This window comes from Mustelus asterias, chromosome 15 (assembly GCF_964213995.1).
Source record: "Mustelus asterias chromosome 15, sMusAst1.hap1.1, whole genome shotgun sequence".
Lineage (NCBI taxonomy): Eukaryota > Metazoa > Chordata > Chondrichthyes > Carcharhiniformes > Triakidae > Mustelus > Mustelus asterias.
This window is the reverse complement of record NC_135815.1, coordinates 40,356,361-40,381,791: the sequence shown is the minus strand read 5'-3', so window position 1 is coordinate 40,381,791 and position 25,431 is coordinate 40,356,361. Positions and strand designations below refer to the sequence as shown.

At 40.3% G+C, this 25,431-nt stretch overlaps 1 protein-coding gene across 3 annotated transcripts in view; it reads left to right on the top strand.

Annotated features, from left to right (window-relative positions):
* Positions 1 to 25,431, top strand: part of prox1a (prospero homeobox 1a) — a 119,783-nt gene that overhangs the window by 22,728 nt on the left and 71,624 nt on the right. For all 3 annotated transcript variants that reach the window (XM_078229798.1, XM_078229799.1, XM_078229796.1), the window contains exon 4: positions 9,033 to 9,227. In XM_078229798.1, coding sequence (XP_078085924.1) covers positions 9,033 to 9,227 — 195 coding nt within the window. The remainder of the gene's footprint in view (positions 1 to 9,032; positions 9,228 to 25,431) is intronic.

Here is a 25,431-nt window from a genome sequence, read left to right as displayed (position 1 = left end):
GCTTGAATGTTGTCTGGCTCTTGCTGCGTAGGGGCACAGATTGCCAAATTAAAGCATTACTTTAATTTCAATTTGTCAACGTAAGTTGAAACATTTGTGCTTTCAACTGAACAATGATGATGCAAATCAATGTTCTGCCTTCAGATTGATGCCATTGTTAACTTCAATGCAGTTGAACTAATGGTGACTAGACATTCACCAAGATATGTTGGTAACCTTCTTCCAGTCCTCTTTATATGACTTGCACAGTAGTTTCACCATTATCTATACTATTTTTCCTAGAAATTGAGAAAATTCTGGCCCAAAAAAACCGTGGGGGTGCTGTATCTCGGGGCCCAAAGGTGGGTGGGTGGGTTGGTATCGTGTCAGAGATGACAGAAATCTGGAACAGTGAACCCACCCACTTCCAGTTTTAATGAAGTGGGGTAACAAGGGGTCTATGACCCACATGCTTGTGGGGAATGAGTTGCTCATTTAAATATAATGAGGCTGGATACCTTCATTTTCACATTCATTCTATTTTTCATCACAGGTAGGGTGGTTTCCTGGGCCTCTGGAAACTCAGCAGTTTGAAGGAAATGAGGGGTCCAGGTGCCTTTTATAGTACTGTTTGTGAGCCAGAAAGAGTAGAAGTGTTTCCTTCCAGGCCCAACAAGGCAGGCAACCCTTTCGAATTACTGCTCCACCCTCCCCCAACATTCTCTCAATTTCTCTCTCTTCCAGAATATGGCTTCCTATGCTTCTAACTTTGACCTTGTGAAGCAAGGTTCCAGGCTGAAAGATCTCCAGTTTGCCATCAGTAGGTGGAAACCCCACTTAAAAGAATCCCCACTGTTAAATTCTACAGTACATTTAGGAAATGCACTTCACCAGGTTTCCCAACTGCAAAACAGCCTTCCTGCACAGAATTTGTCTCCTACTCCAAACCTGAAATGTGCAGGAAGGTTTGTTTTTCCCCTGTTACTGGGGGAAGCTCTATATACAGATTGGTGACAAGAAGGTTCTTGGGTTTTGCTATTGAAGGAAGCATTCCTAATGCCAGGATACGTTCCGAGTCGGGAACCTGGGGTTGATGGCAGGATCCTGGAAGTGATTTTTTGAGGTGACCAATTATGTGGGAGCCCCACGCAATGAAAGACAGTGGGAGGTCTCCTGAGACTGGAGAGCCAACAGGAGGCCCTTCAGCCCCACCATCAGGTGTGTAGCTGCTGATGTAGCTCAGAGAAAGAGAGGGCAGCTCAGTCTTGATGTGTAAATACAAAGAGGCCACAGCTGCAAAGCTGTTATCATGGAAGGGCAAGCTCACCATTGGACAGCAAGAAGCCCCAGCTATGGCCCTCTGCCTATAGCAGATGCAGGGTAATGGGGCGGACGGGTCTTGCCTTGCACAATGGCCCTTGGTCTGACACAGGGAGGTCTCCTCTATCTCTCAACCATGTTTTGGCCTCATGCTGATGAGAAAATTCCAGTCTGCATCAGTAGAGTGACCTTCACACTCCCAATCCAACCTGTTCCAAGCTGGGCCGGAGACTGGAATATGCCAGCCTAGTGTTTGATACATGAAATTGTAGCCCTGCCCACATCCGGTTCTGCAGTTCAGCCCTGTTGATGGGCTGGTTTTACCAAGACAGCGAAATCAAGTTACTCCGACCAGTGGCTATATCGTATTAAAACAAAACCATTTCAAATGCTTTTATACTGATGGAGGGTGGTGTCCCTTTCTTCTTTACTGCATTACCTGTTCACTGCTGCTCCCCCTAAAAAGACAAATAAGAACATCTGTTTTCTTTTTGTACTTTTGACAGGCACTCTTGAGACCCGTGGAAGTGCGATGCACTAAGTTCACTTCATTTATATTCTGTGTGCACCGTCAGTGGTGATGGGCACACGGGACTGCCAGCAATGGAACATTATTAATATAAAAGTGCCTTTTGATTGCATGGTTTAAGGTCCATTAAATGTGCCTGAGGTCATTTTTTATTGAAAACAACTTTTTTTCAGTTATAAAATGCAACCAAGGCCTATATATGGAAGCTTTTGATGATGTTTTGTCCTTTTTATCAGCTGGTGGAAAATGGGTTCCAAGATTCACCGGAAAAGTTATTATTTATGAACACCATATAATGTACCATGCTTCTGTTACTGTACATTTAGTAACACTACAGAATATTAACGGTAATTCTAAAAGTAAGATTTTGCCAAAACATATTTTTTCAAAGAAAGGACAAAGACATTTAATGTTAAGGACATAAAAGTGGAGCAAATCTTTGTTATTTTCAATAGTTACATTCAAACACATTTAGTAATAATTGAAATTGACCTGATGCAATTTTGATAAAAGGTAGAAGTAATTCAGGAAAACCAACATTTGAATCTTGTAGTGAATTCTGAGCAAAAATATGATGCACTTAAATAACCGATGGGTCTTGCACAATAGACATAGTTGCAAAATGTGTTCCCTCAGTTTTTAAAAAAAATTGCATTTTTGCTTTATTTTTCACTCAGCCATTTATTCGCCTCTTCCCTCTTCCTTCCTCTTAAACTTGATTCAAACTGGCTTTATCTTTGCATGTAGTAATATGCAGCATGATTGATGGGGGTGAAAGTTTACATCCATGGCCTGAGTGGTATTTATTCATCAGTTAATATGCTTGATATGATCATCATATTGTGCAATATGTTGCACAGAAATTGACAAAGCAGATCATTTTTTAATGATAAGTAAACTTATTACACTTGGATCCCAACAGTTTTAAGGTTCAAAGGTCTTGTGTTTTAATTAATGACGTTATGCCATTACACCGATATTTGATGTAATGCCAAAATTTCTTTTCAGTCGTGTTAATATCAGGTTTTGTCAGAGGACGACTATTAAAGTAGCCCATAAACTTTCTGGCTGTTTGAAAACTTTGTCAGTTGTTGCATTTTAACATGGTTTACTGCACCCAATAATTCTTGGACTAGCTGAAGATCATCTCAAATAAAAAGAAAATTCTGAGTTTTAACAGCTGTGTATCTAATATTAAATGACTTTGTTCTACTAGCACAGGTGCTTTTATGGTGTCTGTGCTTTGCTAATGGCTAACAATGCACACAATAATATATTGAACATTCTGCAAAATGACTCTTTAAGACCATAATTGTAGAGGAGAGGAAATATGATTAATGTCGTGCTTGAAGAGCAGCTGATGTTTTTTTTAGGATGCATCATGTCCACTGAGAACAAGGTTCTCATCTGTTGTTTAAAAATATATAATTATATATTTATTTACTTTTTCCTTTTCTGTCAACTGCTTCCCAGCTCAACCCCGTCAACTTGAGCCAATCACTGCCTGGCTAGATTAAGGTGTCAAATCGATTTTTGTTTTATGCGTCTTTTGACTGTGCTCGTTGAATATTTAGGAAGTTTCTTCAACAAACGCTGGGATTGTCCCATGGGAAGTATTAATCCATCATAGGGACAACCAGGCTGCAGAAAGAAGAGGTCTTCTCTTGTGGTATTCACTTGTTTGTGATGCACCAGTAAAGACCTTAAAGATCAAGATTATTATGTTTGTTTAAAAAAAACTGTAATTCAGGAACTGTTGATGTTTGATAAGCAAAAAGTGACACAAGTCTTAAATGCTGAGCCCTCGTGTTTGAGTGGCTCTGTTGTTGTGGCCAGTACATCTCTGGTATTTCAATTCTGTAACAATAGATTTTAAATCTCCCTTTATACCCTTCTGCCAAACACTGTCATGTGGACTTACTTTTTTTTTGTAGTCCCATTAGGTCAGCTACAGGCCATTCTAGAAAAAAATACCCTTTCTTTTTCTCTATTCTTGTATGTAGGAGACAATGTCTTGTAACAATACTGAAGCTTAATCTCCATGTCAAAGCAATTTTCATTCCCGGGTGCGCAGGCTGCTATCGTTTTGTTATGTTTTGTTTCTTATACTAAAAGAATTAAAAAGGAACAGTAGTCGTCATGGGGCCTGTAGTTCTTATCTCAGTGTCTGGAAATTTGGACAGTGTATTTTGCTGCAGAGATAACATGGAAAGAACTCTGAGTTCAGCAAATAGTAATGGGTTTAAGTTCTATTGAAATCAGCAGCAAATCAGATAACGGGGTCCTTCAGTTGTCTTTTTAATCAGGTCCCCGCAAGGCTGAATGGAGACAGAGCAGACACACAGAGTGAAAATATAATTCTTGGATAGGTTAAGTACATGTTTGAACTCTTGCAGTCAGAGTGATTTGATGATGACTTAATCATTTTCTGGTCAATTATCTGTGAGGACCCTTGCAACTGGAAGGCAATTATAATGCAAGCTGGCCTTTGGGAGCTGCAACAGCCTCCACTCCTGTTTCCGTGTTCCTTAGCCTTCACTGCCATGAATTTTCATTCACTTCATTATCTTAAATTCACTGGAATAGAAACAACTTTCTGCATTGTAATTACACACCCATTAGCTGTCAGCTTGATAGAAGCAGGCAGCCCTCTTCATGGCCAGAGCAAATGCTTGATAAGTGCTCACTGTGATTTTTGATTAATGCACACCCCTTGCTGTAAAGGGGAAAAAAATGATAGATGTATCAGGCTTTCTCGTGTACAGGCGGTTTAAATTTATTGGTTTTAACTTGACTAATAAAGATTTAGCTGACCTTGTGCACATATGACCCTGTTGGAGACAAGGACAACATTTGTTGTAGTCAAGTGGTCCCCATAAAAGTTCAGGGTCAGCAAGCTACCACGTCTCAAGCCAGCCACCACAAGCAATCTCGCTTCCAAATAGCTTGACAATAGATATGTCTGGAAGACTGTCTATGACCTGAACAGCCTTTATGAAGAGGGAGGGGACAGAAGAACTAGCCTGAAATCATCCTCTTTGGTCACTTCAGTTCCCAGCTGTGGCTAGTGCAGACTATAATTCTGAAGCCTTGAACTTTGACTTTTCCGTGAGGTCAGGATGTGTTGGTGGTGGGGGATGGTGGGTGGGAGGAGGGTGGCAGGGCAAAAGAGAACAGTTGAAGATTATTAGCTAGCCTATATACAACATTTGCCAGCCTTTTCCTGTGCAATTGATTTACTTTTTAAAAAATTAATATTTTGAACATTTTGGTTTGCAGAATAAATGAGATAGAACATAGTCTGGTGCTAAATTTACATGGGCAGTTAGCCCAGCACTTAGTGGGATTGTACCTCCAGTGCAAGAGTGTTGGCATGGGGCCAGCAAGTCTTCAGTATGGGTGCATTTTTGTTGTCTGTCAGCATGGGGATGGGGTGTTGGAGTAGCTCCAGCACCCCCTCCCCCGCTACTGAGAAATTACTTTCATGTACCTTAGCCCCCTTTTATAAAAATGCGGATAGTTAAACAAAAAATAAACATTCTGTAGGGACCCAGGTCAATTCTCAACTTAAGCCCCAATAGCACTTGTGTTCTTATGAAAGCCAGTGTGCTCCATCTCACTGAACAGAATCGTAGAAGTTTACAGCATACAAACAGGCCCTTCGGCCCAACTTGTCCATGCTGCCCAGTTTTTACCATTCAGCTAGTCCTAATTGCCTGTGTTTTACCCATATCCTCTATACAAATCTTACCCCATGTAACTGTCTAAATGCTTTTTAAAAGACAAAATTGTACCTACCTCTACTACTACCTCTGGCAGCTCGTTCCAGACACTACCACCCTCTGTGAAAAAATTGCTCTTATGGTTCCTTCTGTATCTCTCCACTTTCACCTTTTAAACCTATGCCCACTAGTTTTACACTCCCCTACCCTCGGGAAAAGATGTAGACTGCTTTATCTATGCCCGTCATTATTTTAGACCACTATAAGATCATCACTAAACCTCCTACGCTCCAGGGAAAAAAGTCCTAGTCTATCCAGCCTCTCCTTATAATTCAAACCATCAAGTCCCAGTAGCATCCTAGTAAATCTTTTCTGCACTCTTTCTAGTTTAATAATATCCTTTCTATAATAGTGACCAGAACTGTTGCACAGTATTCGAAGTGTGGTCTTACTAATGTTTTACACAACTTCAACAAGATGTCTCAACTCCTGTATTCAGTGTTCTGATCAATGAAACCAAGTCTGCTGAATGTCGTCTTCACCACCCTGTCTGTCTGTGACTCCACTTTCAAAGAGCTATGAACCTGTACCCCTAGATCTTTGTCCTATAACTCTCCCCAAGGCCCTACCATTAACTGAGTAAGTCCTGCCCTGGTTCAATCTACCAAAATGCGCCACCTCGCATTTATCTAAAATCAACTCCCATCTGCCATTCATCAGCCCACTGGCCCAATTGACCAAGATCCCATTGCAATCCTAGATAAGCTTCTTCATTGTCCACTATGCCATGAATCTTGGTGGTCATCTGCAAACTTATTAACTATACCTCCTAAATTCCCATTCAGGTGATTACTATAAATGACAAATAACAGTGGACACACCGCTGGTCACAGACCTCCAGTTTGAAAACCAACCTTCTGTAACCACCCTCTGTCTTCTGTCATCAAGCCAATTTTGTATCCAATTGGCTACCTCCCCGTGATCCCATGATAATCAACCTTATGCAACAACCTACCATGTGGTGTCTTGCCAATGTCCATGTAGACAACTTTGACCGCACTGCCCTCATCTACCTTCTTGGTTACCTTTTCAAAAATCTTAATCAAATTTATGAGACACGATCTTCCACCCAAAGCCATGCTGACTGTCCCTAATCAGTCTTTGCCCCTCTAAATGCCTGTAGATCCTGTCTCTCAGAATACCTTCTAACAATTTACCAACTACAGACGTTAGGCTCACTGGCCTGTAGTTCCCAGGCTTTTCCCTGCAGCCCTTCTTAAACAAAGGCACAACATTTGCCACCCTCCAAAAATCAGGCACCTCACCTGTGGCTGTCAATGACTCAAATAGCTCAGCTAGGCACCCGCATATTCCTCCCTAGCCTCCCACAACATCCTGGGATATACTTAATCTATCTTGAAAATCTCAGCAGATCTGGCAGCATCTGTAAGGAGTGAAAAGAGCTGACGTTTTGGGTCCAGATGACCCTTTGTCAAAGGGTCATCTGGACCCAAAACGTCAGCTCTTTTCTCTCCTTACAGATGCTGCCAGACCTGCTGAGATTTTCCAGCATTTTCTCTTTTGGTTTCAGATTCCAGCATCCGCAGTATTTTGCTTTTTGCCTTCATCTACCTCTATATGCTTTAAGAATTCCAGTACCTCCTTCTCTGTAATATGTACACTCCTCAAGATATCACTATTTATTTCCCCAAGTTCCCTAATATACATGCCTTTCTCAACAGTAAATATTGATGAGAAACATTCACTTAGGATCTCGCCCATCTTTTGTGGATCTGCACATAGATGACCTTGTTGATCCTTAAGAGGTCATGTTCTTTCCCTAGTTACTCTTTTGCCCTTTATATATTTGTAGAAGCTCTTTGGATTCTCCTTTTCCTTATCTGCCAAAGCAATCTTGTGTTCCCTCTTTGCTCTCCTGATTTCTCTCTTAACTCCACTCCGATACCCTCTTTACTCTTCAAAGGAAACAATTGGGTGGCACAGTGGTTAGCACTGCTGCCTCACAGCACCAGGGACCCGGGTTCAATTTCTGGCATTCTGTGCGGAATGTGACTTTTGGTTAAAGGAGGAGAGAGGGAGGGGAAACATTGAAGTAGTTGTTTGAGGTTTAAATGTCCCTTGAAAACATACTGTCCTCGGACCTAATGTTGGGTCTGACTGAGGTCGGTGAAGCAAAGACCTTCAGTGTAACTCTAACATGGAGGACCATTTTAAGGCAGTTGAAGGTTCCACCCAAGTCATGGCCCTCTATTAAATCCTGGGTCCTAACCATTTTCTGAAGACTTCTGTTGTACTTTTGCTGAAGATAAAAGGCTATGCAAATTTGGGTTCATAGCTTGATGGGCTAAATGGCCTCTTCCAGTGCTGCAATGAGTGTGATTTAAAACATATGTTCATGTTTGACCATATAATTTAACCAAAAAAGATTTTCTCAAAAGATGCATGCTACTTGGTCCATTGGTAAATACAGAGGTGCAAAATTAAGCTATTGAGAATATTTAGATTGAATGTTATATTAAAGCAAGATTGTCAAAGCTTATATTTAGCAATAACATTTGGCCAAACAGCCTTCCTCAGCTGCAATTATTTTGTGATCATGACAATACAGGATATTATTGAATCTTGATATCTGTAAATTGCTTTATTTTGTTTGTGTTATATTTCCCCCTGAATGGTAGCCTGCATCATGCGCCAATCAAAGGGTGAACAGGCAATCGACTTCCAGGCCTTTCCCCATGTAGGCCAGATGGAGGAGGTGCATGAAAACACCCTGGCGAGATAATACCCTGTGTCCCATCCTTCTGGGGATGCACCTGGTCCCATCTCCATGCTTCATGGTGCTGTGTTTTTTCTGCTGAACAGATGTTTGGGAAAGGGAAAATAGAATGCACAAATGTAGGATTTTTTATCATCCAACCTAAACTATTTTATAAGATCACAAAATGTGATAAACCTGGAAAATGCTGAAATTTGTCACAGCTACTTGGGCTAATCTTGCTACGATTAAGCAGTTGTCAGTTCTTGCACTGTTGGTTTTTGTGTGACATGCATGCAAATTTGGGAGAATAAATATGCCTGCAATTTGTTTTTAAATGTACTTCAATGATGGATTCAATTCATAGATTAAATAAGATTTCAGTTGAGCATCGAATCAATTGAATGATCTCTAATGATTTAGTTTGTTTTTGCAGTGACCTATTTATTGAACTAACCATGTGTACAGGTAGACAGTGAGGAAAAAACTGCTTCATTAGGAATTCTGAACAGGATACCGTTCTGATTTTACAAAATATCCAAAATGGATATATTGCATACATTTTATGTAACGTCACCAAAGGTGGTTTTTTTAAAAAAAACCTTTCTAAACATATTTGATTTCATTTAGAATTTTAGTGACCAAAGTGTATTGTGTGAGATTGACATTTTAAACTGCTCATCCTGTTATGTTTTCCTATTGACAGTTTAATAGGTGCATCACCTCGCAGCTTATCAAGTGGTTCAGCAATTTCCGAGAATTTTACTACATCCAGATGGAGAAGTTCGCTCGTCAGTCCATTAATGATGGAGTAACAAGCACCGAGGAGTTAACTGTCTCCCGTGACTCTGAGCTCTTCAGAGCCTTGAATATGCACTACAACAAAGCAAACGATTTTGAGGTACAGACTAATTTGTTTGTTTCTTTAAAGTGGCTGATCAGGAGCAATTGTGAAGGCTGATTTTTAATTGTATTTGTAAATATACCTTGGCCTCATGGAACTAATTTGTCTGTCTTTGTAGAAAAAGAGTAGGATCATGAGCCAGGACTTTGTTTTAATGCTTATAGATTGACAGCTATTGTAAGTATGTGTTGATGGAAGCTTACTCATTATGATATTGAATATGAAAGAAATGCATCCTAATAATTTGTGCCTGCTAAAATAATTTTAGTTTGCCAAGCAAAAGGAATTAAAATCATAGCTTGAGGTCCTAATGTTGCAATTTTACAGATCTCTCTTTGTTGTCTGCTAATTTTGTGTTTTGACCTTGGGTGTTCTCAGCAGTTAGTCTTTGATGTCGGTGAAATTTAAATTCCACTGTGTCACAAAACTCTTGGTATGATGCAATCTGCTTTATAGAGGTCACCCAGAAGAAGCCACCATAAAATATTTAAACAGAGGTAGTGACCACTGTCACAGGAAAGAAGGAAGTAGAACTGAGTTTTTAAAAATATTACAAAATATTGACCAATATTTTACAATAGTCTTCTTTCTCCATTCACATGCATTTTCTAAGTTATCGCATAGACCATAATGGTTGATGTAAAGTTAGATAGTGAAGTAGGTTTTACTCACTTCACTTCCATATCTGGTTTTTGGGAAAAATGTGCTTTAGGAAGGAAGTAAAAGGGTATATCACCACTAGAGGATGAGAATTAACCTCCATACGGCTGAGTGTGAAATGTTTGGGGGTATGGAAAGTTTTTTTGAAAGGGGAAATTTAACTCTTGCAGATCCAATTCAGCTTGGATAGAAAAGTTGGCACACAAGTGGGAAAGAAAGTAATTTGGAATTATCGTAGGCCAACAGGACACCAAGAGGACATTGATGGCTTATTTCAACAAATAAAAACTGCATCAGGAAAAGAAGAGTGATGGTTATGAGGGATTGTATCTGACTTAAATTAAAGTAGAATAGGGAGGGAAATATCTCAAATGTCAGTTTGAGGACCTAGTGTAGGTCTGTTATTTGATCTTGTTTAAGTCGAGGATTAGGAATTTATATACTTAATATTAGATTTCAAAATGAGTTAGAGATGGTGAAAACCATCTAAGGTAAAGAAAGTAACATTAAATTTGATAATGTGACACACTTAGAAGTAAATCAATAAAATGTGGGAAAGTTAATTTTAAGGTCAAAACGGTTAGGATGAACTAAGGGAAAGAGTAGTCTGTTCCCATTGAAAAATTAAATGTTGTTATGTGCATTCTGTAGTGAAAAATAATTCTATCTTATAAGAAGTAAGAGGTTGTTGCTGAAATATAAGCCTAGAGTTTCAGCTAGCCCGCATCCATTTTGGTTTTAATCTGTAATTGGGATGTGTAGCAACATTGATGCAGTATTTTATTGCCCATCTTAAATTGCCCTGAGGGCATTGAGTTGACCACAAATTGTGGGATTGGAGTCCATATATGGCCAAACCACATTGAGGTGGCAGATTTTCTTCCTCAAAATACATTAGTGAGCTAGTTGAGTTTTGAGATCAAGAATTGATGGTGTTAATGCACACATTATTATATTTATTTAACTCAAGTTTGCAGTTTTTCATGTTGGGCTTCTTGAGTTGCTAGTACATAACTACCAGCCTATTGCCTTGGTAACAGCTGCACAATCAAATTGATGGTTAGCAGCAGGAAAATGGACAGATGTTGGAATTCTACTTGCTTTAACACCCATCTTGTGTTCTGTTGGATTTTTGATTGCCCATGGAAAGTGCCCATTCATTTTTGGATGCACAAATTTAAACAGGAATTGTGATGATATACAAGCCATTTTCCATTTTGTGTAAGTTCATTCATATCCCTACCAATGCAGATTAGGATCTACAGTTATTAGCCACCACAGAAGAAAAGTTCCATGTTCACCACTAACAGGTGCTTTTCACTTGCCTTCTGTACCATTTAAAGTTTGTTTATTTATTAGTGTCAGAAGTAGGCTCACATTAACAATGCAATGAAGTTACTGTGAAAATCTCCTAGTCACCACACTCCAGTGCCTGTTTGGGTACACTGAGGGAGAATTTAGCATGGCCAATGCACCTAACCAGCACATCATTTGAACTGTGGGAGGAAACCAGAGCACCCGAAGGAAAACCACACAGACACAGAGGGAATGTGCGTGCAGACTCTGCATAGACAGTTACCCAAGCTGGGAATCGAACCATGGTCCCTGGCACTGCAAGACAGCAGTGCTAACCGCTATGCCATACGATTTACTATTTACTGCTCTCCTGGTTGGTTGTTTTTCCCCTCCTTCTCCCCTCAACCCCCATTTCTAATCAGAGGAAAAAAAGATGCAACAGAATGAGACCAGGCTAGTGAGGCTATACTGTGCATATCACCTAACTGCTTAAACTCCCCACATCAAAGTATACTTACACCGCTAATATACCAATGGTCATTAAAGTCACCACGTTTAATTTCCATGTCACTCAGCACAGCTTTAACATTATCTAAACAGCTATGTACAATTGCATTAGACAACAGATTCGTCATGTTCTTGTTGAATAGTGGCGCAGGCTCAAGCGGCCGAATGGCCTACTTCTCCTCCTATTTTGTCTGTTCATATGTATGTTCATATGGATTCATTATTCCCTAAATCTATCTACTCTATTGACAGCCAGTCAGAAAATCACAGGAAGCAGCAATTTTACAAAATGACCAGCTTCCCTCCTGTCCAAAGGGACAGATATCAATTGTCTCTTGCTTAAGACCTTCACCGACATTAACAAGAACTGATTTTCTTAACATGTAGTTTGGGATGGGCAGCCCAGCATAATACCTTTGTTTCTCTGGAATTGTGACAATTCCTTCATATTAAAGCTATCTTTGACCCTTTAAAGCACAATGCTGCATAACTGCTGGGAGATCAAGGTTATCCTCTGCACCCCTGGTTAATGGTGCATGTACTGTCCCAGGACACCAGATGAGAACCACTTTAATGAGATTCATTCATTACTATCGTTGAGCACATCACCAGCATGTTGAAGGTGCACTACCAGTGCTTGAATCAATCTATAAAGGAGATTCGAAATTGATATGGAGGAGAAAGGGGAAGGGGACTGGGAGGAGTATGGAGGTGAAGGAGTTATGGCTGAAATTTCTGTATCTTATTTTGGAATCCAATCATAATCCCAGAAATATACGACCTGTTGGTTTGACATCTATAAGCAGAAAAACATTGAATGTAAATCTGATGTTGCAGGGTTTCCAAAGTTCTCCCTCTGCATCCTTCAGCTCAAAAATTTAGGCTACGTTAATGATGTCTTAAATCAGGTACAGAAAGAGGGAAGGAATATTGAAATGAGAGGGGGAAAAAGAGAAAAAAAGGAAAGGTGTTTTTAAAAAAGACTTGCATTTTAAAAAAACATTAAAACCTGAAGGAATGAGAGTCCACATACACGATAGTTAATGTTCATTGTTAGAGGGATTAGTTGGCAAACATTAGCATTTATTGTATCTTCAAAAGGATACTTGCATTTGTCATATCAAGACCTATTTTGTATGTACTTCAAACCATTCCTCTTTTAATAGGCAAATTTCTACAAAAATGGAGGCTAAGGGTGAGATGTTATTTTCATAAAGCTAACAGTGGAGTGGTGTAACTAGTACTGCAACTTTTGGGCATTCGCATTTAACCTCTCATCTGTTCCCAACTTGAAGTTACTACCATTTTCCCGATGATAACAGTGAGCACTATTAGCCCTGCCATTTTTGACAGCAAATTCTCACCTGGTAGATCTTATTTAGAAGGAGCAGCTAATGAAAAAAAAACAACATTGCACCCGTGAATTTATGAATAGCAGATGACACTTATTACTGAAGGATGTCATACAACTTGTGGATAAATGCAGTGTGGTGGATGTTATTTTGTTTGATGTTCAGTTTGAAAGTATCCTTAACATCAAACTTGTGGCTAAACAGAGAGCTTTTGAAATAAAGGAGGGTGTTTCTAAATGGTTACTAATAGGAGATAAATAATTACTTCAGCCAATGGCAGAATTTCAAATTGGCCAGCTATGGGTAATGGAATACCGCACAGATCAGTTAGGAACAGCCAGATCTCTGATTTTTATTAGTCGTGCAGCTCTGTCTTAATCTCAATTGTCCTTCTCTTTGTACCCCTTAGAGATTGGCAGCCAAAATTAAATGTATGGAAAATAAAGTTACTATTGGGTTGAAAAATATCTAAGCATGACCTAAAAAGTAAAAGTTGTGGTGGTCTTGTTGTTCAGCAGCCTGTCCCCCAGGTCTCCCACCCACCATATGGTCAGCAAGGGCTCGAGAAGGCCACAACATTAGGTTTTTTGTGTGCCTTCGCATTGAAGGTATCCAGCAAATAAAAGAACAGGAGCCAGAAAGCCATAAGTGCTTCAGTTTACTTCCTCCCTCAACTCATTTAAATGGTGGTGTCTGTCCTGTGCATTCTGCATACTCAAGGTATGTCAACCCACCATTTGCCACCACAGAAAGTTCCAGAAATCCAAAAATAGCATTTTTTTAAAAAAAAGGTAGAAAACCAGTAACCTGAGTTTGGCTCCTTTCCCTGAACCTTGTGCCAATGGAATGTTGAGTTCCCCCCAGCGCAAGGAAAATTAGCCTCATAAAGATGAAATTTGGTGTCATTGTACTTATAAAAGTATTATGTAGAATCATTTGTCACTGCATGTGTCCTTGAGTTTGGAAGTCCTCTTGTGTCTGAACCATATCAGAAGTACTTGGCCTTCATCTTAATGCATGCTTGCACATTCTCCAGCTTCAAAGCTGATATTGGAGATGCACTCTGATACTTGGGGATTTTTCTTTTGATTTGCAGTGATTAGGAGAATCTTCACAATCCATTACCAAACATGTGTGGTGGGGGTGGAAGAGAAAAATATATTGAATTATTCTTAGAACTGCCATAGGAAGAAAATCTATTGACTACTAAGTGCAGTACAAAGTAACAGCAGAACCTAATGAAAATGTTTCATTGATTTCTACAAGCAATGTTTGGTACATAACTATCACCCATGAAATACAAAAATAAATGCAGTTGTGTTTTTTTCCAATAAATGCTCTTCCCTTTTTGAGGGTAATGGACCTAATTGAATTGAAATAAATTACTCGTGTAAATGACACTTGGTGGGAATATTTTGAATATTCGATTCATCGAACCTTGTATTCAAATATCTTATGTAAATGATGTTAGTTCATCACACAAGTCACCCCATAGTGTAGTCGCATGCTATATTGCCAGATTTAAGCTTTTGATGGTGGGATAATATATCAGTTTGGAGCGCCAATGCCAGAGACACAGGTCAGTGCACACAGACACCAACTAGCGATCTCCTTACTCCCCGTAGGAAGCAAGGGAAATTTGGGCAAATTAATCCATGAGTTGCTATTCCATGCCATTTCAGAACTATATAGGTATCAGCTAATAACAGCTAACCTACTTGACCTTCTTTGTTGCCTGTAGGGGGATGATTGGGGTGAATGTGGGGGTGGGCACATGGAGGAATTTTGAAAATCGAGGGTGAACATCTTCTAGCAAAGCCTCAGGATTATGAAAACCATACGAGCCTAAGTGGGATCTAGCTCTGTTCCTGCATGCATGCTTTCTTGGAAAATGTGTGACCATGTGAATTGCAGATAGCCTCGCATTTCCAGTATTTAAAGCTGGTATCTAACAATTTGACTTATGCCATGCTAATAATTGCCATCAAGTACCAAATCAGCACCTCTCACGCACTCCCATTGTGATTGTGAAGCTACTCGCAAGCATATGTATAACCATGTTTGAGATTGTTGCACGCTGTGTGCACTGTTGGTGCAAAGTGATTCCAAGGAAGTCAGTCCAGGGTACATGGTCAATACTCGGACTACTATTTAAAAAGTGTGTCATTGTAGTTAACAGGCTGCACCTGATTTGTGCTGGTCAGTAAGTGGAAGCATTGATGTGTATAGGATCCTGAAGAATTGTATTGGAATTTTTCTCCTTTTTGAGAAGAGAAAGTTGAGAGGAGATTTGATCGAGGTGTTTGAGAGGGCTGGACAGAATTGTATTAAACTGGAGCTGGACAAAGCTACTCTACAAAACATGCTACTGTGCATTTTGTCTTGTGTTTACAATCGAGTCATCTGAATGCAGCACACAATTGGAGTATCCTGCAAATAAGGCACACAAACACCCAAATAATTCCATACAAATATTAGGATGCAACTTTTCAGTTTGCTTTATACAACCTAGCACAGTTTCCACTTGTCGATGGTATTCATTACGGTCTGAAATCTTTAACCTTTACTTTCCAGTCTTAATGGAATTGGACCTGAATTTTTACTCCTCAGACGGTAACATACTGCAAAAGCACCTTGGGAGAAAGTGCCTCAAATGTTCTGATTTTTATTTGGGGGGGCACTTGTTAATGAGAGTCGGGCATACCGCTATGGGAAGAATTCAAAGGCACCCACTGTGACTGCCAGGTTCAGAGGCGGACTGTGTGAAAGGCCAGGATCCGCACTCCAGCACTTTGTTACAGCTGTAAAAAGAAACATGGAATAGCCCCCCCATCCCTAACACTCCCCAAGCCATCTCACCCACCCCATAGTCCCTCATACCATTCATGTTAATCTATGCCCCTCTGCCAAACCATCACGACCTCTTGTATCCCAGTGCCCTTCCATGCCCCTCTGTGGCCTCTATGCTAACTTGGTGCAACTCATGCAATCCATGCCACAGCACCAATTGCCTTTTATACCCTCAATAACAACTTGCCCATTATTCACAATTGGCAGACCTCAAAACCCATGCTGAGATAAAACAAATTGAATTTCTATTAAGTGTCTATTGATGACTCCACTATCTTAAAAAAAACTCACTAATTGATAAGCCATTCATAACATTTAAATTCATTGAACTATTAAATCTCTTATAAAACAAGCATTTGTATTTATACCCTGTATAACCACTTTGAACTGACAAACATCCCACTATGATAGGCTGTAGAATCAGTCATGCAGAACAAATCCTATAATTAAACCTCACAGGTTTATGCCAACAGAGAGTGAAAGACTGTACATGTTTTTAAAACGACAGATATCTTTTACATTTAAAAGGCAGGATACTGAAATACCTTGATAGTTCCCAGGGAATTTAAATGCCTTGCCAGCTTGATATCTGTGTTTATCTGCTTTTTATGCATGTTCATTTCTACTTTTAACAATTCCAAAGAGCACCTGGTCACTCTCGAAGATGCCTCTGCACCCCTCCAAAAGGGTACCCTAATCCCCAAAGAACTCTAATACGTTTAAATCTTCTCTTGAAACATGTAATGCCCACAAATCATGATTCGGACATCCAGTAACGAAAATTGGATCTATTTGGCACCTACACTTTTACACATGCAGTTGTCTCCATGAACCACAGATGTGCAAACCACAACCTGCTCCCGTTCCACCACGGTGAAAATCGCAGGTAGAGTTCTGGCACCATTTTGGCTAAGCTGGAGATCCTTTCTGTCATTGCAAAAAATTTGGCTCTTGGAGTTCATCAAGTAAATTGCAGAGGTACTGGCCATAATCTTCAAATCCTAGTGGATTGGAAAATTGCAAATGTTACACCCTGGTTCACAGAAGGTACAACCATAAAATAGGCAGCTACAGGCCAGTCAGTTTAACCTCCAGTGGGAGAGTTTGTGCAGAAAGAACAGTCATTTGGACAAGGGTGGATTAAGGAAACCCAGAATGGATTTGTTAAAGGTTACTCATGCTTAACTAACTTGACTGATTTTTAAAAAATATATATACAACAGGGAATTGAAGATTTTGCTTCTGACGCAATGTATATGGACTTGAAATAGGTGTTTGATAAAGTGCCACATCCTTGCCAGCAAAGTCAAAGCCCATAGAATAAAAAGGATAGTGATTGCATGAATATGAAATTGGTTAGAGCGCAGTGACATACAGTTGTTTTTTGGAACTGGAGGAATGTATGCAATGGTGTTCTCTGAGGGAAGTACTAAATTGCTGCTTTTCTGATCTATTTTAATGACCTAATTTTGGGTGTAAGGACACCGTTTCAAAATTTGCAGATGACACTAGACTTGGAAGTATTGTAAACTGTGAGGACAGTGATATACTTCAGGAGAACATAGACAGGGTGGTGGAATGGGTGGACTCTTGGCAGATGATATATAATGCAAAGAAGTGTGAAATTATACATTTTGGTAGGGAGAATGAGGAGAGGCAATATAAATGAAAGGATAGAATTCTCAAGGGGATAAAGGAACAGACTGGTTGCAAACACACACATTATTGAAAGTGACAGAGTAGGTTGAGAAAGTGGTTAACAACAGGATATGGGATCCTTGGCTTTGTAAATAGGGCATAGAGTACAAAACCAGGGAACTTCTGAGGGCTTTTGATAAAACACTGGTTTGGCAACAAGTGGAATATTATGTCCAACTCTGGGCAACAGGTTTTCGAAAGGTTTTATGAAAATCTTTCCAGGAATTGGGAACGGTTACGTGGATAGATTGGAGAAGCTGGGGTTATTCTCCTTTTGAGAGGAGGTTTGATAAGAGGTGTTCGTGAGGACTCTAGGAGAGAAACTGTTCCCATTGACAAGAGTCAAGAATGAGAGGATGTAGATCTGAAGTGATTATCGAAATAACCCATTTTTACACAGCAAATGATTGCAATCTGGAATGCACTGCCTGAGATTGTGGTGGAGTTTGATTCAGTCGTGTTCTTTGGAAGTGATTTGAATAAACACATGATGAGACAATTTGCAGGGCTACAAGGAAAGGACGGGAGTGGCAATAGCTAAATTGCTCTTGCAGACAGTCGGCAGGTACTAGACAGACCAATGGCAGTAAATATTCCATGAATTAAACTTTGGTGGTAGGTTGCTCGATTTTAAAAAATCAATAGGATTCCCTCCATGACCTCACTGTTTGGAGAAATGGAAGTCTTATGATCCAGATCTTCCAGTTACCAGCCTACCACTGACTTACTTCATTTGTTCAATTAGCATTTATGCTGGAACCGTTGCACCTTCTGATGCTGGCTTCAGCAAGGTTATAGTGACAAACAAAACTGGGAGGTAAGTGAAGCAAACCCCCTTTTTTCATCATTAACTGAAGACATGCCCTGTTAAGAATTGTCTTCAGTTCATCGACTTGCAAAGTTTTAAATGGATTTGTCACTCCTGACACTGCACAGCCTCTCCCTCACCAATAATGCTCACCCATCACAACGCTTACCCCCCCCCCTCCCCTCACAATGCTTATCCTCATCTCCGATAGTGTTCACCCTCCCTCACCCTTCCACTCCCTGACAATGACTCTTCCGACATCGACTGTACAGGAGCCAGGGATGCCGAATATTGGCTTGACACGCTAGCTGGTTTATTTAGTTACACCTGCTCTGAAAAGCTCTAAGTAAAGCTTTGTAAAATGCGATGCAAGTCTATGGCAAACAGCCCAAGCCACCATTGTTCTGGCCACCTCATCCACTGTCATAGTCCATCAATTCAGACAGGATAAAACTGACAACTTGATATTTATACATCCTGCAAATGTGTGCTTCAGGACTTCCTCAGGGTTCTCGGGCACATCAGCAACTTCAGTTGAGTCATTTGCTGCTCCACATCATGGAAGACTCAGGCCATCATGCTAAACCAGCTTCCTTCTGAGTTACTGTAGAATTTGAATTTGTACAAGGAAGTTTACAGCAGCTGTCCTTTAACAGAGGTGTTCCAATATGTAATACAGCTGTCAAAATGCTCATTCACCAATTTAGAGAAAACACAAGTTAAAACTATAGTGAGGCTGGCAGCCTCATGGCTACAATCAGCCCCCAAGATGATGCTGAGTACAGAATCTGAGCTGACCACCCCGCCCCAGACTGCCTCTTGATTGGTTCCCTTCTCTGCAAACTAATCATTTCAAGAACAGAACCGGCTGTAAAATGCCCAATTCTTCCAATTGCTTCAATTCACTATCTACTTTCTCTCGTGAAACATATAGTACTGAGTTCGCCCTAAAGAACTGAGGTGCGATCACGTAGATCTTCACTTGTAGGCCTTTTACTTTGCCTAATTCATCCTTGAAGACACTCGTATTTTTTTCATCAATTCGAGCAGTCCTCCTCCTCACATTTGGAAAATCTCCAGACCAATGTAACTTGATTTCCTTAAGCCAATCACAGTCGAGAAGGCTTGGTTCATCACCTGTCACTATGATCACTGGGAATTGGGCAGACTGTTGCCATAGCTTATAGGTACCATTGCAGTGCCCTCTATTTTTATCGCTTCTCCAGTATAATTTGTTAACTTGGCTGCGGTACTCTTCAAGTTCATTGGCTGAACTTCTCTCGAGTATATGTATGCTCACCTATCACAGTAGTTGATGCCCCTGTATTAACTTGCATCTTAAGCGATCACCCATTTATCGAGAACATTACAGTAATAGAGGCTATCTTGCCCACTTTTATACTGAACAGTGAGTGAATATTTAAGTAGATGGTGACTATTTAATCAGCTACTCAGTAGACTTGAGTTGGCTCTACATCTATGCTGTAAGTGGCCTCTCCTATGATAAAAAACACTCGGCCTCCTTATACCTGCAGGATTCGGGGAGTGGTTACCTCCACATCGGCAACATTCTGCTTCAAACTTTTATGATTGCCTGTTCTAAATCATCTTGTCTTATTTGAGGCTGAACTAATTTCCTGCCTCATGGTTCTGGCACAACTGCTGATTGTATGTTCACCCTAATTGGTGAACAGTGCCATTTTGTGCACTCTTTCTTTCTCTTGTGCACCCTTTTTCAGCACTTTCCGTGGTCTGTATTATCTCCATTGCTCATTTAAAATTTATATCAACCACCAAGTAATCTCCATTGAATCGCCTCATTATTCACCCCACAGACTAATCTGTCCCATAACATTCAACACAGCTTCAAAATCACAATACTCTGATATCTGTTTCAATTTAGTGATATAAGCTGCAATTGTTTCACCTGGGACTTTCCCCTTGAAGTAAACTTGAATCTCTGGAGTATAACAGATGGTTTAGGCTGGAAATGTGATTTTGCCAATTCACAATCTATTCATTCAAACTCCTACAAAGTTTACTTTTTTAAAAAAAAAGAGTTTTCCAATTGAAATCATTGTGGGCGGCACAGTGGCTAGCAATGTTGCAACAGGAACCCTGGCTTGGGTCACTGTCTGTGGAGTCTGCACATTCTCCCTGTGTCTACGTGGGTTTCCTCTGGGTGCTCCAGCTTCCTCCCACAGTCTGAAAGACATGGTTAAGTGCATTGGCCATGCTAAATTCTCTTTCAATGTACCCAAACAGGTGCCAAAGTATGGTGTCTAGGGAGATTTTCACAGTAACTTCATTGCAGTGTTAATGTGAGCCTACTTGTGACACTAATAAATCAACTTTGATTTTCCATTCTACAGCCATTATTGGTGTCAACTTTCAATACAGAAAGGGATAGACAAAAGTTGCCAAGTCAGCTGATTCAGTCCACTCTCAGTAAAATTGTCTATTCTTGTTTATAGTGCAGAGTACATTTCAGTGCATGTTACACAGGTGGATGGTGGTTTGAATAAGCATTCCCACCCACTAGCACCAGCAAACATTTAATATTCTGACACTTGGATCCATAATGTGAAGCTCTCCAAGGGGCGAGGGTGGTTGGGGTTGAGAAATGACTGTTCATCCATAAATCCGAGACAACATTTTACAATTAAAAATCGGGGAAGGAGAAATATCGGGATCAAGCTTTCGAGGATTGGGCATCAACCCATTGGCTGAAAATTTACTTTCCAACCCCTTGCGTTGGCGGGATCTTACCGGTCCTGCCAATGTGAATTGAGACTTCAATGCCCCCCATGCCATTTCTAGCCCTTGGTACTGGAAAATTGCCATGATTCCCAGATTCGCATTGTATGATGAGACCCATGCTTGTTTTCAGTAGGAGTTTTAGCTATTAGCCAAATGCCAGAGAGAATGGGCTGGTAAGTTCTGTGGTCTCACCCTATTTCCAGCTGAAAATGGGGATGAAAATCAGGGTTGGGCTCTTATTGTGGAGCAGGAAAGTAGTAGTTAAACTAGTGGAGCGGGGGTGAAAATAAATGATGTTAATAGTTCATGCAAAATCACAAATAGAAGGGTTGTGTGTGGTGGTAATAATCTTCTGAGGTGTGTCTATTTCAATGCCAAGAGTATTGTGGGGAAGGCAGACGAGCTGAGGGTGTGGATCGACGCATGGAATTATGACATTATAGCCATTAGTGAAACTTGGCTACAGGAGGGGCAGCAGGACTGGCAGCTCAATGTTCTAGGGTTCCGATATTTCAGACGTGATAGAGGCAGAAGGATGAAGGGTGGGAGGGTGGCATTGCTAGTCAGGGAAAATGTTACAGCAGCGCTCGGGCAGGACAGATTAAAGGGCTTGTCTACCGAGGCCATATGGGTGGAGCTGAGAAACAGGAAAGGTATGACCACATTAATGGGGTTGTATTATAGACCACCCAATAGTCAGCGAGAATTGGAGGAGCAAATCTGCAGAGAGATAGCAGACAACTGCAGGAAACATAAAGTTCTGATAGTAGGGGATTTTAATTTTCCACATATAGATTGGGACTCCCACACTGTTAAACATCGAGACGGGTTAGAGTTTGTAAAATGTGTTCAGGAAAATTTTCTAAATCAATATATAGAGGTACCAACTAGACAGGATGCAATATTAGATCTCCTATTAGGAAACGAGTTAGGAAGTGTGTGTAGGGGAATACTTTGGTTCCAGTGATCATAACGCCATTAGTTTCAACTTGATCATGGATAAAGATAGATCTGATCCTTGGGTTGAGGTTCTAAACTGGAAAAAGGCCAAATTTGAAGAAATGAGAAAGGATCTAAAAAGCGTGGGACAGGCTGTTCTCTGGCAAGGATGTGAATGGTAAGTGGGGGGCCTTCAAAGAAGAAATTTTGAGAGTGCAGAGTTTGTATGTTCCTGTCAGGATTAAAGGCAAAGTGAATAAGAATAAGGAACCTTGGTTCTCGAGGGATATTGGAACTCTGATAAAGAAGAAGAGAGAGATGTATGACATGTATAGGCAACAGGGAGCAAATAAGATGCTTGAGGAGTATAAAAAGTGCAAGAAACTACTTAAGAAAGAAATCAGGAGGGCTAAAAGAAGACATGAGGTTGCTTTGGCAGACAAGGTAAAGGATAATCCTAAGAGCTCCTACAGGTATATTAAGAGCAAAAGGATAGTAAGGGATAAAATTGGACCTCTTGAAGATCAGAGTGTTCGGCTATGTATGGAACCAAAAGAAATGGGGGAGATATTAAATAGGTTTTTTGCATCCGTATTTACTAAGGAAACTGGCATGGAGTCTATGGAACTAAGGCAAACAAGTAGGGAGGTCATGGAACCTATACAGATTAAAGGGGAGGAGGTGCTTGCTGTCTTGAGGCAAATCAGAGTAGATAAATCCCCAGGACCGGACAGGGTATTCCCTCGGACCTTGAAGGAGACTAGTGTTGAAATTGCTGGGGCCCTGGCAGATGTATTTAAAATGTCAGTATCCACGGGTGAGGTGCCGGATGATTGGAGGATAGCTCATGTTGTTCCTTTGTTTAAAAAAGGCTCAAAAAGTAATGCGGGAAATTATAGGCCGGTGAGTTTGACAGGAGTAGGTAAATTATTGGAAGGAGTATTAAGAGATGGGATCTACAAATATTTGGATAGACAGGGACTTATTAGGGAGAGTCAACATGGTTTTGTGCATGGTAGGTCATTTTTAACCAATCTATTAGAGTTTTTCGAGGAGGTTACCAGGAAAGTGGATGAAGGGAAGGCAGTGGATGTTGTCTACATGGACTTCAGTAAGGCCTTTGACAAGGTCCCGCATGGGAGGTTAGTCAGGAAGGTTCAGTGGCTAGGTATACAAGGAGAGGTAGTAAATTGGATTAGACATTGGCTCAAAGGAAGAAGCCAGAGAGTGGTAGTGGAGGATTGCTTCTCTCTGTGGAGGCCTGTGACTAGTGGTGTGCCACAGGGATCAGTGCTGGGTCCATTGTTGTTTGTCATCTATATCAATGATCTGGATGATAATGTGGTAAATTGGATCAGCAAGTTTGCTGATGATACAAAGATTGGAGGTGTAGTGGACAGTGAGGAGGAAGGTTTTCAAAGCTTGCAGAGGGATTTGGACCAGCTAGAAAAATGGGCTGAAAAATGGCAGACAAGTGTGAGGTATTGCACTTTGGAAGGACAAACCAAGGTAGAACATACAAGGTAAATGGTAGGACACTGAAGAGTGCAGTTGAACAGAGGGATCTGGGATTACAGATACAGAATTCCCTAAAAGTGGCGTCACAGGTAGATAGGGTCGTAAAGAGTGCTTTTGGTACATTGGCCTTTATAAATCAAAGTATTGAGTATAAGAGTTGGAATGTTATGGCGAGGTTGTATAAGACATTGGTGAGGCCAAATTTAGAGTATTGTGTGCAGTTTTGGTCACCTAATTACGGGAAGGATATTAACAAGGTTGAAAGAGTGCAGAGAAGGTTTACAAGGATGTTGCCGGACTTGAGAAGCTGAGTTACAGAGAGAGATTGAATAGGTTGGGACTTTATTCCCTGGAGCGTAGAAGAATGAGGGGAGATTTGGCAGAGGTGTATAAAATTATGATGGGTATAGATAGAGTGAATGCAAGCAGGCTTTTTCCACTGAGGCTAGGGGAGAAAATAACTAGACATGTGTTAATGGTGAGGGGGGGAAAAGTTTAAAGGGAATATTAGGGGGGGGCTTCTTTGCACAGAGTGGTGAGAGTGTGGAATGAGCTGCCAGATGAGGTGGTGAATGCGGGTTCACTTTTAACATTTAAGAAAAACTTGGGCAGGTACATGGATGAGAGGGGTGTGGAGGGATATGGTCCAGGTGCAGGTCAGTGGGACTAGGCATAAAAATGGTTCGGTACAGGCAAGAAGGGCCAAAAGGCCTGTTTCTGTGCTGGAATGTTCTATGGTTCAGTTTTATGAAGTTACCTAAATTGTTAGATGGAAATTACAACCTTAAACTTGCCCCCATACACTAAAATGTTTAAATGTGTGGATTTTATGTGTGCATATGTAAAGTATTTTACATAAAATAACTGGGGTAATTGAATTTAATATTTTATATTCGTACTGGGCATTTTTAGGGATATTTAGTCTTAGTACTCTATTACCTGCTTCCGTTGAAAAATCATGGTTGTGATCTCACTGCAAGCTTACTGAGTGATAATCAATATTTAGCAGGATGATGTAGCAGTTTGCATATACAGTATGACCACTCTTTCACCACAAACTAGTAACTCCATTCTGAAAGTGCTTCCTCTGCATTTCTATGAATAAGTATAATACATATATCAAATATTAGCAACGGTTTGGACTGTAGCGTTTACTAGATTATACCATTCCTCATTTGAGCTGCTCGGATGTCAAGATGAAATGAAATTTCATTCATCTCCTGATGGCTGATCCACAAAGTCATGATGATATCCAAGTCCATAGCCTACCTGTTCTAAGAAGGAGAAAGCAAGCGTGTCTTTAAAATTTTCAAAGGTTTTTCAGTATTACATGTTCAGAAAGTATGGAAACCTATTTCATGGGAACTCCTTTCATAAAGATGTTTTGCTTAAAAGTACCCCTCACCTAAATTAACTTCTGTTTATTGTAAACTCTTGAGGTTTGTGCTCATGACTGTTTAACCAGCTATAACTTTTTTTGTTTCATGTTTACCTCAGACGCATTTTACAAGTGGCAATATTACTTTCTCTGCGTGTAATTATAATATTTTATTTTCCCTTTCAACTTATCTTTGCTATGTGCTGCTCACATAATATCATCCCAGTTCTGAAGAAGATCAATTTTTGTTCTTTTCACAGACGTTGCCTGACCTGAACATCTCTAGCATTTTCTGTTTCTGTCAGATTTCCAGCTTCTGCAGCATTTTGTTGCTTTTTGTTCACAAGATTTCTAGATTTTACTCCTGTTTTACAGTTCTAAAAACCTCCAAAGCTAGAATGTCACAGAAGAGCGAAGGAATACCTTATTCTTACC